The sequence below is a fragment of the Monopterus albus genome, unplaced genomic scaffold, assembly GCF_001952655.1.
Source record: "Monopterus albus unplaced genomic scaffold, M_albus_1.0 scaffold194.1, whole genome shotgun sequence".
Classification (NCBI taxonomy): Eukaryota; Metazoa; Chordata; class Actinopteri; order Synbranchiformes; family Synbranchidae; genus Monopterus; species Monopterus albus.
The window spans coordinates 1,013,237-1,028,712 of NW_018128074.1; the positions used below are offsets into that span (position 1 = coordinate 1,013,237).

The 15,476-nt window shown below is 42.0% G+C and overlaps 1 protein-coding gene across 1 annotated transcript; it reads right to left on the bottom strand.

Annotated features, from left to right (window-relative positions):
* Positions 1 to 1,436: 1,436 nt before the first annotated feature.
* On the bottom strand, positions 1,437 to 10,737 carry scrt2 (scratch family zinc finger 2). The gene is made up of 2 exons (XM_020617734.1): positions 9,246 to 10,737; positions 1,437 to 5,813 (listed from the first exon to the last, which is right to left on the bottom strand). The coding sequence occupies exons 1-2, from the start codon at positions 9,397 to 9,399 to the stop codon at positions 5,014 to 5,016; spliced, it is 954 nt and encodes a 317-aa protein (XP_020473390.1). The 5' UTR covers positions 9,400 to 10,737; the 3' UTR covers positions 1,437 to 5,013.
* Between the last annotated feature and the right edge of the window lie 4,739 nt (positions 10,738 to 15,476).

Sequence of the window (15,476 nt, forward strand, 5' to 3'; positions counted from 1 at the left end):
TAGCAGTAGTTTGTCTGTGCAGGGTTACAGTTCAGAGTTTGAATCGTTTTCCTATAAACAGCCTGATGTTTTCTTTCTACAGTATCTGCTGCTAGTAACTCTGTGTTGATCCCTCAACCCGTCCAAAGACACAGTCTCTCGGGAGATGATAGCTTCCTCAGGTCAGTACCTCTGAGTGAGTCTGAGTGGAGCACACTCAGTTTTGCAGGTTGTTTTTAATAGTTTACCTGATCTGCTTTGAGTATGTGCGACAGTACGAGGCGATGGCTGTGTGTGTGCCGTGCTGTAGAGTGATGTAGGGATATGTATGCAGGAGCGCGGTCTCCCTACCTGCCCCCCGGTGCTGATCACTCACAGCCGCTGTTGTTACACACACAGCACACCCACGGGTCATGTAATTAGATTCCATGGGTCCCCATTTTACAGTTCATTGCCATGTAATGAAATCAGTTATTTACTTTCATCATAAAATCTGATAAGGAACAACATCTGCCAGGGTAAAGTTTGAGTGAGCACTGCACATGAATGTTGATGCACAGTCTGCAACATCCACATCTGCAGCAGCACCGTCAGCTGTCGCTCCACGCACAAGAGTCGGCGCTCGGCTGCAAGCTTGTCATTTGACTCAACGTGTGGATACAGATGTGACAGTGTATTTTAGTTTGTTTGCTTTTAGGAACACAAGGAGCGTAGGAGCAGCAGCAGAGGAAATCAGTTCCCCTACACTGAGGAGAGGAGTGTGCAGCAAAGTGTCTGGTTTCTGAGTCCCTGCTCTGCTCTGCTGCCGTCTCATTATACTGCTGCTGAGCTGCTGGAGGACACCGAAGGACACAAGCGATTGAAAAGTGTTGTATATTCCCTGGAAACCAATCAAGAAAAGCCCCAGAATAATAATCCCTATCCACTGTCATGATTCATTTTTATTTTGTTCCATATTTTTCTCTGGCTTTTGAGTCACTCAGAAAGAGTAGTTCCAGCATAAAATCAATGTTCCATTAAAATTTAATGACCAGGAAGGGCTTAATAGTGGTGGAACAGATGCCTCTGCTTTTGATAATGCCGACATCTCGGGGACTCTTATTCAAAGCTGTATTGGTGTTGTCAGGTCTTCTGACCGTCCCCGTTCTCACTGTGAAAAACAAAGGATGTTGGCATCTTTTGTGCCTCAGAGCGGTGAAATTAAAAGTTAGTAAATTGACAGTAAAACTCATAAAATCCATCAAACATTGACAGAGGAGGCTACAGCCGATGGCACATTATAGTCATAACTATAATTACTCACTGTGTTAATGTTGACTGAGGGCTATTCCAAACAGTTCTTTTTCTCAGTGATAAAATGAAAAATAAAACACCCTTTTCTCCATTTAATGAAGTCAGATTTGACTGTTGGGAAAGAAACAAGAGTGTAAGACTCATAGGTTCCTTGTGCTATTGTTTTTATTAATGTTATCATTGCTATTGTTGTCATCAGTATTAATTGTAGCAGAACAAGAAAAATCAAAACACCCCTCAGCAATCATGGCTTAAGTTTCTTCGTACTCATCTGGAGAAAGATAAAGAGAGAGTGAGAAGGAAAGTGGAAAATCTTAATCAGTATTTTTTTTTCTTTGAGGACCATATGGAAGGTTTCAAGCAGCCAACCATATGTTGAAGGCTTTTGTCATGGAAATCATACTTTTTTGGCACTTTTTCATTGCGCAGCCAAGCCGGGCACATAAATAAAAGGAAACAAGAACAGAAAAATCATACAGAACATCATCAAATCTTTGAGAATACACAGAGCTTGAAGTTTTCATTTGTAACTTAAAACAGATAGCGTTTTAGTCAAGACACTCCCTGATTCACATGGCCATCCAGACTGCAAATGGTACCTGTATTTGTCTTTTTAATTAAAAAAAAGACAACATGAATAGAAAAAGAGCATTTAAATGTCTACATGCATTGTCATATTATTGCTGTGATATATGTACAGATATATTTACAAAATTGTCAAAGAGGAACAATGTCTCCCTATGTCTTAATTCAGAAGTTTAGAATCAAATTGTGCCTCCTTTTCTGTTCTGCCAGTTTAAGATACAAGCCTACACTCATTTCCAATTGATATTTCAGTGATCTCAATGCTTTTATCTGTCGTTTTAAAACACAGTCTCAAGGTTTTGGAGATGCTTTATAATTTCTGTCCCACAGTAAAATGTAAAACATATAACAAAGAACCCACTGGAAGCAGTAGTGCAGCGACGTGCCAAACTATGTGTTCTCTAAGGAGACAGGTGGTTTGGATGCTCTCATGCAGTGATTCAGCTGCAGCGTGACCCTTGACAGGATAATGGTGAAATGGAGGAGAGGATGGACAGAGCACAAACTCCTCTTTTTTCTTTTCTACTCATGTTTGTGGTTTCTTTTTTTATAATGATATCTTTCAGGTCAAGCTCAGCATTACTGCAATCATGTCGTCTATTTGGAATATGCAAATAGCTGACGGTGCATTTGCCTGCTGGTGCTTGACCTTCCCCTTGGAGGTCGCTCACCGACTCAATTACACTCCCTATCTGCGGTCTGTCTGCAAACACCTGTTATCCTCCCACACTCCGCCGCCCTCCGCCAATCCCACTTCAGCACATCTCATCCTCGCTGCGTCTCTTTAGAGGCAGTTTGGATGAGATGAGGATGGCTGGTGGGGAGGTATCTGATGTGAAGCAGGGACAAATAAAGGGGGGTGGGGGTGTTAGAAGGTGAATTGTAGAACCTTGTTTTACATCAACAATCTTGAAAGCCTGTAACGAGACAGTTCATGTCAAGATCATTTCCATTAGTGCTGATTAGAAATACATAGAGCCAAGCACATGTTATCTGCACAGTATTCTCTCCTTTGGCTGTTTCAAACTGCGGTGAAAAGTTAAGAGCAGTGAATGTGACTATTTACAAGCGTTGTTGTGTCAGTGACCTTGTAAATTGTTGTTTAATGAATCTATTGTTTAATACTTAAACTTTGAGCGCTTCTGCCCTTCAGCTGCCAGAAGAGAGGTTTCTACCTGGTTGCTCAAAAACAAAAGAGGCAATTGAAAAATAAAGATATTAAGAAATAGCAGCCTTTTCCAGTTGAATTAACAGTGGCAGAAGTTTGGACTTTATAAAGGCTGTATAAAGGACTGAGTGTTGCCCATAGACACTGTGTTGCTATTGTTATTGCTTGTGCACCTTTAAAACCTTAGTGTAACTAGATTACAAGACTTTCTAATTTAAACAAACAGTATTAAACATTTACTGTCAACACCTAAATGCACATTGCCATTTATAGCAATTGTTTATTGCCTGAGGTTTAAACAAAGGGCCAAAATCTCCAGTCATGAGGACGCAGTGAACCTTTGGGAGGGAAACATGTCTTAGTGTTTTGTTTTCACCATTTCTTTTTATTGCCCTAAATCGACGGGAAGCAGGACAGCTGTGATCGTCACTTGTTACATCAGTGAAGTCGAAAACAAAAGTAATTCAGCATTAATTTGTGTGAAGTCTTCTAGCACTGGTACCGTACATTGTTCCTCTTAAAATAAATTAAAATAAAAAAACTAAGTCCCAAGGACTTTCTACAGTTTTCATGCATATAAACATTTTCTGTGAAGATCAGCAGCATCTTACAAGGTTGATGGATGTTCATTTTTTAAATTAAAATAAATACATGATCATTAACAAATAGGCAAATCTTCAATAAATACACAAAACAAGGTAAATAAATAGGTATATAAATAATGTATTTACATGATAAATAGATGGTATGAATCTAAACCGAGGGCGGAGCTTTGAGCGACATATAAAACAGACAGACAGAATAATTTGATCATCACTTTGTAACTGAGGGTGTGTGAGTCCATAGCTTCACTCTGAGGTAACACTGGTGGAGAGGAAGCACCTCAAACACTGGCTGACGATAGTTTAAGTTTGGACGATGCACCATAAAGGCAGCAGAGTTTATGCAAGCCACCATGGTGGAGGAAGAACAATGAGAGTTTTCATTGCTATAGACGTGTCAACCGCACATGGCACTTACAACGACAGATTATTTGGTGTGTTTTTGTCCAAGTCTGTACACCAGGGCGAGACTATGAATAACCTGTTCAACAGGCCTGCTCTTCCAGAATCAAATTGAATGACCTATGGCCTATGATCTTGTATAGCTTATTTAAATTATTATTACTATTTTGAATACCCACAGTTACAAAGATGCTTTTAAGTAAATAAAAGATAAAAAAAAGCACAAAAAATGTAGAAAAATGAAATAGAAAAATAACATCTGTTCAATTGAAAGACTGGTATGGAGAAAGGGGCTTGTCTTTTCACCTTTTAAAATGATCTCGCTTTTTTTTGCAAATACTGTCATAGTTCACATTTTCATAAAAAGTTCATGTTGGCAGTTGCAAAAGAATTCAATTCTTAGCAAATAAAAAGCAGCATAAAAATACAAGAGGTCATTTTGTCTCTAAAAAAACAAAAGAACACTGTTAGTCCTTTTTTATTATCTTTTTTTCATTTTCTCATTACTATTTGCTATAAAATATCAGGAATCTAAATATTATTACTATTGATATCAATATTATTATAATCATTGATAAAAATTCACATGCCAGGCCTCATATATAATTGTGTGTGTAAGTGTGTATATGTTTGTTCGTGTGTGTGTGTGTGTGTGTGTGCATATACGTCTGTGTGAGTGCTTACATGAACCCACGTCCATGCGAGCACATGTTGCTTAAATGTGTACAACTATCATCTACAGTCTCTGTTTGGGGGAAGGTTGTTTGATTGTATGTTTCTGTGGACGATTAGCTACTGTGCAGGGAAAAAAATCCAGCATCTTTTGAAATCGTCTTTGCCATAATCATTAGAGTTTCTTCACGTAATCTCAGTGAAAATATTGCTTTCTAAAAAGGGAAGAAAAAAGGCATGGAGGGCAAAGTGAACAGGGTTATTGGTTGTGAACCTACAACAGGGGTTCAAAATTTTGCTTCTTCCTCGTGGTTAGTTTTCCGATCCAGAGTCATCTTCGTCTGCAGAGCCCTTGAAGCAAGCTGACTCATAGTGCTTGTTCAGGTAGGACTTGAGAGCGAAGGTCTTATTGCAGCGCTTGCATCTGTAGTGCTTGAAGGCAGAGTGTGTTTGCATGTGGGCGCGGAGGTTTGAACGGTCAGCAAAGGCTTTGCCACAGTGGGCGCAGGCAAAGGGCTTCTCCCCCGTGTGTGAGCGCATGTGACCTTGAAGGAGCCACGGCCGGCTGAAGGCCTTGCTGCACACTTCGCACTTGTGCTTGAGGTCGTGGGTGAGGATGTGCATGGCTAATGCAGGCATGGACACGTACACTTTGCCACAGGTGGGACACTTGCGGGCCATCTTGCTATCCAGGCTGCGGTGCGTCTGCTTGTGTCTGCTGAGGTTGGACGAGGTGGCGTACGTCTTCCCACACTCATTGCAGGTGTGGCGAGGCGTCCCGGCTGCCCTCTCCTGGGCCCCAGCGTTGGCACTGCTGCTTCTGGAGCCCCCACCACGACTCTCACTGTCTCCCTTTCGCCTTGAGCGCCCGTCAGAGATGAAGAAGGCATCCATGGTGTAACCCTCGGCCAGGGCCTCCGATTCGCCACTGTAGAAACCGCTGGCTGTCATGCCAGACTGGGGGCTGTCGGGGTGCTTCAGGTCAGGGTCACAGTACTCCTCTCCACTGCTCACCTGGGTGTACAGGGGGTCTGAAACTGGCGAAGCCAGCTTGTGCTCCATCTTCTTCTCCCCCTGGTATCCAGATGGTGTGATGTAATCCTGGATGTAGCCTGGGTAGGAGACACACGCAAACACAGTTGGCCAGGGGTTGTGATGGATAAGAACACAGTGACATGCTGGTGATTACATGATTATCATGTTGGATGATTGCCCTTTTTAAAATAGTGAAAGAGTGAGTGGCAGCACAGAGCTAATTGCATTCTTTCCAGTATTCAGGTTGCACAATAGCGCAGTGATGCTGGGAAACATGATGAGCACTAGATAGCTCATCAAAGAAGTCTCCTGTGTGAGAAGAGAAAGGCCCCTCTTAAATGAAGCAGTCTCACTGATCAGACCTCTTTTTCTTTACATATGGCATGAGGTCTTGTGTAGCTGCGGCCTGTCTCCAGGCTTGCTTGAGTGCTCTACGAGCACTGGCATTATCAGTCAGAGTTTAAACTCTATCAAACACTTCTCCGGGTTTTCTTTTTCTTAGTGGGTGCTTGGAAAAAAAACATCCAAACAGAAAACAGGTTGTTTCTCTGATTTGACAAGACTTTCTGTAATAATTGCATTTTTTTACTGCAAACTGTTTTGTTTTGGACCCGATCAATTAGTTACATAGTTGCTTTCATCCTATAGGATTTGTGCTTCTTCTGGCAGGTTTATGCATGATACAGCAAAGTACAAAGCACCATGAGCCCCCACCTGCACAGAGCATCATTTCAGTGAGATATGTATTTTCATTGGCATCGTTCTTGTTTTTCCTTTCACTCCGAAGCAGCTCAGTGCCAGAGGAACTAAAATGTTTGCTGGCAGCTAAATGCATCCAACCAGAAGTCGATATATTCTTATACTGTGAATATCAGGAGCTAAATAAATGCTAAATGCAGTTTACCTCTAGGGTTGATATTGTATAGGCTGAACATATGAGAGCAAATATAAAATGTGGTGAGATTCCTTTCCTGAGAGAAAAGCTGCATATCTGCAGAAAATAAGCCATTCCTAAGCACTGTGCGCAGCAAGCAGTGGGAATTAAGTATTGACTGCTTTTTAATGAAATTCAAAGTTTTGAGCTGATCAATAGGCTTTCATCTGTAAAATAGTGCAGCTGTTCGAACAGCAGAGCGCTGGAGAAGATAGAAATAATGGGAGGAACAGGCCAAGTATCTGCGACACACAATAATAGTTTACTGAGCACGGTGCGCTTGAGGACTGATAATGTGCGACTGGGCATCACGCTCATTGTTTGTGAAGAGGGTCACCTGTCTACAGCAGCAGGCACATTCAAGTGCCTTCAAGAAGCAGCTGAAGTGCTTTCTTACTAGAGCGTCTCCATTCCCAAGGGTTTCTGTTCACACAGTCACTTTGTCAAAGACATGACCATGACACCCGGGGACAGGGAAACACCAGGCCTGTGCACACATTATTATGCTGCACTGCATGGGTTCACTGTTGTAAATTACACAGATGGTGTTCGTCTGGGAGAGAGCAGCTCTTTTTTTTTTTTCCAAAAACAAAATGAAAAAAAGAAGAAATAGCACTTATTTATCATTTTAAAAATGACACTGTTATAATTACAATGCACATGCTGCAGCTTCAACAGCTATTCATAGCTACGCATATCCACCTGTTTTACACTGACACTACAGGCTGCCATAGACATAGACATAGGTAAAGGACCAGTACGCACTACATATGACAGCATGGCCTTTATCTTTGCTGGGGATGTTTTTAATTCAACAAAACATACTGTATCAGTGTAAGCAGAGGTTACTATTTTCAACTACCCAAGGTCAAACAAGGAGCTCATCATTTAGGACTCGTGCTGTATCAGCCTTCACAGCTCATAGACTCATTTCTCTAATGCAAAGCAAGCATGTAATTAATGGACCCTCTCAGCCACCCCTCTTTGTTGTTCGACAGACACTCAAGTCAAATGTCTCCACAATAAGGGGAAAGAAAATCTCCTGGCACGGCAGAAGTGCTGATGTTAGGTATTTCAGCCACGCTGAGAATTCCTCTATTTTGCCTTTTTCTCTTCTGACTTTGCAACAGAAAGATAATTCCTTTGTTCAGATGAACCTTTTGTCTAGTGCCTTATCATTCTTTTCTTCTTTTTAATGTAATTCTTTTTCTTTTTTTTGTTGCTGAACAATAGATTCAAGAGCAACAGAGTAAATATAAAAAAACTGTGCAGCAGGAAATCTAAATAGCCATTATTACAAGCTGCCTTCTAAATATATATATATATGAGGTGTTTATTTTATGCCATAGTTGTTTAGTCTTTACCCAGCAGACTGTTTTAAATGGAACAAACCATTATAGTTTACAAACCAGTTCTGTCTCTCTTACCACATGTAAAAAATTCCACTAGTCCAGAGTGCATCTACATTTCACTGAACCTTGTTATTGACATGGCTGAATAACAGGTGGGCATCATCACAACATGTAGCTGTGGAAGCCTCTCTCACTGTGAAAATGTCCTAACAAATCATAACAAAGACACACATATGGCCCTCTAAATGTGGCCACAAAATGGAAGCGGCGAGCTTAAAGCAGACTGTGAAAGTGAAGGTCGCCTCTGAGTGCTGGAGCTTGGTGTGGCCGCTCCATGTGCTGACCACATTTCAGCTACTGTATGTGCCTTTCTTTGTGTTTACTGTATAACCTCTGCCACATGATCAGTCTCACTGCTGCCCCAAGCATTTTTCCTCCTCTTTCTCCTTCCCTTCACTATGCCTTCAGCTGTGCCCCCCCCCACCCCCCTCACTACTGTACTGTTCAGCCTGGTGATGTCTCTGGTTGTGGCGATATAGGCCTGCATGGTTGAAACTCTAACCCCTGCTACTTTTCAAATGCCCAGAAGGAAGAGAAAGATGTAGTGAAGCGATGGGGGTGGGGAGACCGTGCATGCTCCATTTGGATGTGAAGAGGGGGGCAAGGGAGGTTTGGATCATGATGGGAACTCAAGGACAATAACAGCTAAGGACAAATGTATCAAATGATACTCATCTCTCATGTTCATGAATTTTTCAGTCCACATGACAAACAGATATAGTCAGCCTGTACGTATCCACCACAGGGTTGGTGCAGTCATAGAAATACCTAATTGGAGCTTCTCCTGATTAGACACACGTTTTGTTCCCCATTTACATAAGCTAATCCGCGGCTGTGACCTGAATTGTGTCTGTCCTTCACTGGAGTCAAAAACCAAAAGTCTGGGAGCACAGCAATGGGGGTAGGGTGCTTCTGGAGAGGGATTATTTAGGACATTGATGCAAAAATCAGCTGACTCTCACATTAATTTACACCCTCCGAGCATGTTATTGGCTGAAGCAAAAGAAAATCTCACCCAGCACAAAAAACAAAAGAGGATACCATCTGTGCTACATGTGGAAATGCCAGGCATGCTGAAATCAGTACCGGGGCTGTCTACAGGCAAGAGTGCTAGCACAGCTTTAACTGGAGTGGGGCAGACTAGTGGAGGCATGTTAACTCACCATTCTCACTGAGACGAACCCCAAGGCTGGTCACCGAGTCTGTGATGGAGCGCGAAAAAGTGAACGAGTCGTCCAGGTGGTGGTGATGATTGGACGCACTGGACGAAGAGAAATCATCAAGCTTGATCTTCTTGACCAAAAATGAGCGGGGCATGTTTCAATGGATAAAAACACGGAGCTGAGAAAAACGCATGAGAGAAAATCAAAGAGGAAGCACACGAGCGGAGCTGGCTTGACGGTAATCCTTGTGGTTAATGTGAAGACAACGGCCAAAAACATATGATAAGAAAGAAAATGGAAACCAGTGGAGTGAAGTCTGGCGGCAATGCTGTGTGGTACTCTCTGGCTCCCCCAGCTTCCCTCAGAAAAATAAAAAATAAAAAATAAAAGCGATCCTGATCAGCACTGGATAGCTCCTGTGATGCAGCAGGCTTAATGGACCAGTGAGGAAGAGACGAGATGGAGACAGACAGAGAGAGGAGGGAGAGAGAGGCTGTCAGACTAGCTGAGATCAGCAATCACGCCAGCCTTTATATGGGGCACAGGCAGTGGAAGATCAGGTGGTGCTGCGAAATGGAGCTGCTTAGCTTTAATCCATCAAATGTCCCCAGGGACACACATCAAATTACTTCTGAACCGTCTGTGCATTCGCACACAGACAGAGGAGAAAGAACACAGCCAGACCCCCACTGCCCCGACTGCTCCCCCTTCTCCTCCCCTCTCCTCCCCTCCTTCTTTTACCCAGCTTATGCTCCATGCTCAGAGGAGGACTAAAAGAGGAGGGCAGACAATGGAGATGTGGATGAGAGCACACTCAGTGTCCTGTCCCCCATTGTTTTCAGATGAAGTGGCACAGTTTATGTTTGCCTTGTACAGGCGCTGCCTCCTTCATGTCACCTCCGATTCCTCAAACAGCTTCAGATTTTTCTGTCCCCTCAACACACTGCACTGCATTCGCATGCTGAGAGCACAGTACAGTACAGGAGAAGTTATCTGAGAGTTTGGGAGACCTGGACCTTTTTTTTTTTAAAGCTGCACTGGATTCCAGCACGGCTGACAAGCACACTAGGGGAAAGTACTGGCGCTGCACGGTTCAGCTCATCCCCCCCCCCCCATTTCTGCTGCACAGATGTGTGCCCTGCCATGCGTGGCAGTGAATTATCTGATTAATTAATTACATCTTTTTTTATTAGGGTGAAATCTAGAATTAGATCCGTGCTCACTGCATTGGCCAGATATCTATGGCTTTGTATTTGTGTGGATTCATTATCTCAGTGAATGTTAAGCTATGCATTGTATTTATCATTAGAGTTCAACATTTGTTGATCCCTTGTTACAATAAATGAGAGAGAAATATTTATACAGAATAATGGAAACTTGTTATAGTTTCTAAAAGCAACAGTGAAAACTAGGAATGATGCACTTGACCGATTCACCTTCAAAACAAAACTTGTGCCATATCATTCATTCATTCATTCATTTTCTACCGCTTAGTCCCTGAACGGGGTCACGGGTGGCGCCGGAGCCAATCCCGGCCGGCAATCGGGCGAAGGCGGGGTACACCCTGGACATGTCGCCAATCCGTGCCATATCATTTGTTTGGTTAATTAATGTCTTAGCACTTTACACCAGCAAATCGAATGACTTTTAAAGGAAAACTATCAGTTTCTTTTTTGATATATCACATATAATATCCATGGAGAAATGTAGGCATCAGAAAATAATGCAGATCAATGTGTCTGTTCTGTTTTGTGCCTCTTGCTTTTGTGGCTGTGGAAGTAAACCAAAGTACTGTAGGAGAAAACTGAAATATATCCATTCTTTAAAAATCCTCTTTATAATATGTGGTAATGCTTACAGTTAGTTTGCCAATTATTTCTTTTATCAGTGTTTAGTCAGAAAGCTGGGAAAAGGCCATTCTGATTTCCCTTGAACCTTCTTTAAGTTCCTTATTGTGTGCATTCAGCAGGTCAGAGCCCAGATGCTTTGTAGAAGCTTTAATCACGGGTCATATTTGCTCAGTCATTTTCTTAAACATTTAATCAATAATCACAGCTATTAGTGATAAATTTTCTGGCCATTAACTAATTTTAATTTATTAACAAAATGTTTTAGCACTAACTATTTTGTTGTATACATTTTACTTTATTTCTTTGTTTTAATCAGTTACATTATTAGAAGTCACATCCAACCTTAAAAGCAACAGGTTTCCCAAGCTTTACAACCACTTGTCACTTGCCCTGGAAACATTTCAACAATCCTTCAACCTTGAGATAACAGACTCAACTTCTGACTAATACATTTTGCATTTTCCATGTTGATCCAGCTCCTAACGCTGTGGCTGAATGTGGTTAAAGATGCTACAGATTTGCTCAGACATGTGCCCCATGCCTGGGTCACACTAAATCATCCCTGCCACTACTGGTGACCCTGCTGCTTGGACAGATTTCAAGAGGGAACAGCGTTAAATCAGTGCAGTTAGGATTTATCACACATATTTGCTACAGGACAAGCTGACATTGCTGTCACCAAGCCAAGCTTATACAGTAGCATAGAGGCAAGGATGAGAAAGGTCATGGGAAGAATTATTGTCTAAAGTAATGAGCTGTGGTGATGCTTTTCGGTTTTGAGGGTTCTAAAACATTTTTGTGAAGCAGTGTTTCATATAAAACATCTCAAATTCGACCTGTTTTGTTTAAGATATTTCTTGTGTCAACATGTTTGAATTATAACGAGAATAATACTTTTATTTTATACAGCGCATTTTACATTTCATAACACAGTTGCCAAGTGGTTAACAATAAAAACAAGGAATAAAAATAATAAAATCAAAACAAAAGTCTAAAATGTGATACTTACTTAAAATGGTTAAAACAATACATTAGTTAAGAAAAGACCATGTGATGAAAGTAAGTTTGAGATTGTTGAGAGGAGCTCGAGCAGCAGTCAGGCTCACAGGCAGTGTAAGAAACAGCCTGACCAAAACTCACAGGTAAGGACCCGTGTGCTGTGGTCACTTCTTTAAGTTGTGTTACAAGCCCGGCAGCAGTGTTTTGTATCAGCTCTAGTCTTTGGCTGTTTCACCTGCTGATACCAGAACAGACATCACTGCTGAACAATGAAGGCTTGCACAACTTTAGTAACCTGACTTTCTAAGGATAACTCACAGTCAAACACAGCACTGAGGTTTCAGGCCTTTTTCTTGGCAGGAGTAAAGCACCCAGACTAGATAAGAGACTGTAAATGCTACTAGTGCTAGGGGCAGGAGGTGTCATTATGATTTGGCATCATTCAGCTGCAAGAAATTATTTGACATCCGTTTTTAATTTCGACAAATCAGAACATAATAGGTGAGACATCAGCCCTGCCGGGCTTTAATGGGACATACAGGTGCATATCATCTGCATACCTGTGAAAATTGACATTATGTCTGCATAAGATTTGCCCCGAGATTATCATGTATCTAGTAAATAAAGGAGGACCCAGAAAAGACCCCTGCAGGATCCCATAAGAGAGGAGCACACAAGAAGCAGGTATCTACAAGCATAGCTGTCCACAAATCCAGAGCCACATCACCACATAGTTTTCAGATTTATTGCAAAGATCATCATTTGTTGAGACGAGGATGTTTGTAGCTGCTAAGTGATTCTTCAGATGTTATTCCATGGAGCAGGGATCTTAAATGAACAATTAGCCTGCCTTTTTCATATTGAACTTTTCCAGTATCTAATGAAGTTTCTCTTTTAAAACTGTACAGCTCACTTTTGGCAGAAAGAAAAACCCAAAGCTATTCAGCTAATGATATATTTAAGAAACTGGAACCATATCACCCAGTTGTAATAATGGAAGAAGCCACCTGTAACAGGAAAAGGTATCAACCAGTGTGTTTGCAGTAACATCAGATTAAATTTTCTGTGCTCGGGCTGTTTTCTGCCTAATGTTAACATAATCTTCAAATTAATTGTTGCACCATTCCATCATATGTGAGCTTTCAAGATACAGTAGCTCAAAGAATGATTGCAGCAAGTTAGCTGCAGGTTAGAGCTGACAAAAGGAAGCATGCTGTGACTGAAACATCACCAGCAGCAGGTAATTCAATGCAAGTTGTTTCCACATCCTCCTCCTCTTCCTCCTCCTCCTCCTCCTCATGCAGGAGCTGAAGTCCATTTATGGCCTCCAGACTCCTCCTGACATGTGGTCACTGCCTCAGGATGTCTCCATAGCAGCTGACCCCCTTGGACTGGAGGGAAGGTTTTTACTTTGCAGTGCTGGAGCGGGGGCTTTGCACTGGTCAGATGGGAGGGGGGGCAGTGAGGCTGTGATACAATCAGCCTCATTAACATCTTGTCTGCCCCTCCAGGGTCATGGAGATGAACTGGCGAGCCGAATAAATGAAGTCAATTTAGTTGATTTGTTCCTTCATGCTGTTATACAAGAGACTCGATCAACTACTCCTTCTACACAACAGTTGCCTGATTAATTCTGACAAAGAAGAAGATTAACTAAATAGAAAATATGATTTTCACTATGACTGTGATGCATTAAACCTGAAACTTAAGTGTCTCCTAATTGGCACTGCTTACTGTAAAGACATTCTGAGCTGTTTGGGCTAGGTGAAGAGAAGCAAGAGTCCATTAGGCACAGCCATCTATAATTCACCTCACTCTTGCTTACTGGGTCGCATCAGTGAGGCTTTTTTGAGCTGCTACTGTACAGTAGGAAGACTGATGGGCTCTTTGAAAAGATGAGAGCTGCTGGTTGAGAAGTTTAAAGATTTTGTTTTTCATTTTTAAAACATTTTCAGGGATAAAATCCCTTTTTATGTGTTTTTACATAGACACTGATCAGATAGTTTAGTGAATAAGGTCATGAAGGCAATATTTAACATTTCACTGTTGATTCCCAGTTCAATATGAAGTCTGAATGGACCTTAACTACCATCCCAGTCGCACTGCATCTAATGCTGTCTGGCAGATAGTTCAGTGTATCACTCGTGCCCTATTTGGCTTGTGTCTGCCTGTTGTCCTGTATGCATCTCAGAGCATGTGTGCATTTGTTGTCCATGGGCAACTGTTCAGTAAATAGGGCAATTAAGTGTGAAAAGCAGAAAGGAGCTAGCATGTTACTATCTCTTTGGTGGCGGAGATAATTTATGCTAATAACATCTCTACCGTTCAAGCTGCCCAAAAATGATAGCAGACCCTTTTGGCTTCAGAAGAATCTTTTCATCCTCTTGGAGAAAAAAACTGGTTTCTCAACACCTTGCAAAGAAGACAGCTGCGTGGCAGTGAATGAATCTCTCTCTCCCTCTCTGTCTGCCTTTCATCTCCAGATGATAATCTTTTCTCCTTCACTGTCTTGTATGGTGCATGTTTGTTCTTCATTTAGCCCATGGAATACTTGAAACCTAGTTTTTCTCCTCCATCTCCCCCTGCTCTCTCTTATAGCCTCACACCCTGCACACAATCTATCATCATTTTTCCTTCAAGAGCTGTCGTAGGAAGTCACAGCTTGTGTGAATGTATCACTGTAAATAGTATCCCATGCATGAATGATGCTCCTTAATACCACTTAAACCCGAGCTCAGTATGCTGTTCATGTGGCACGAAGTCCTCTATCATACTGGGAGCACAGAGGCAGTTGGTGGCTGTGGAGAGCAGGGGCCACCATGGCAGCTCAATAAATGACCTCAATGAACGTGGGAGCTATAAACCATATGAAATCTCTGCCCGCTACACAATATCATGTTCAGTGAGGAGCTATCATGTCAGCCACTAAGAAAAAATGTGTCAGCTTCCAAGGCTAACAAAATTTCCTTAGTGCAACAGCAAAGACAAAGCCTGGTCAGAATCTGGGTTACAGTTTCAAACAGCTTGACTTAAAGGAAAAGTTTTACATTTTGGGGAAAACACCTGTTTGCTTGGCTTCCGAGAGTTAGACGAGAGAGTGGATACATCTTCACTAACAGTAGTGTAAAGGATTACACTGTGAAGTGTACTAAACCCAGTTATGCCCAGCTACTTAAACATTCTGCAGGATCAGCTTTTTCACTGTCTTGCAGGGAGCTTGTTGCAGCGTTGATGTTTGGCCTGTCTGCACTCAGCAAACAGGCCAGCATAGTGTGGGTTATTAGCTGGGTGAAGGGTTTAGAGGTGTGGGGGAGACAGTTAGCCTCCACCAAAGGTGGAGAAATGCAGTTTCCACACTCACCTTACTTGCCATATGTTGTTT

Excerpts from the sequence above, each read along its gene's own strand:
- scrt2 (XM_020617734.1), bottom strand. The coding sequence starts at position 9,399 with ATGCCCCGCTCATTTTTGGTCAAGAAGATCAAGCTTGATGATTTCTCT. Across the intron at positions 5,814-9,245 it reads GGTTCGTCTCAGTGAGAATG|GCTACATCCAGGATTACATC; the intron begins GTGAGTTAACAT and ends TCTCCTACCCAG.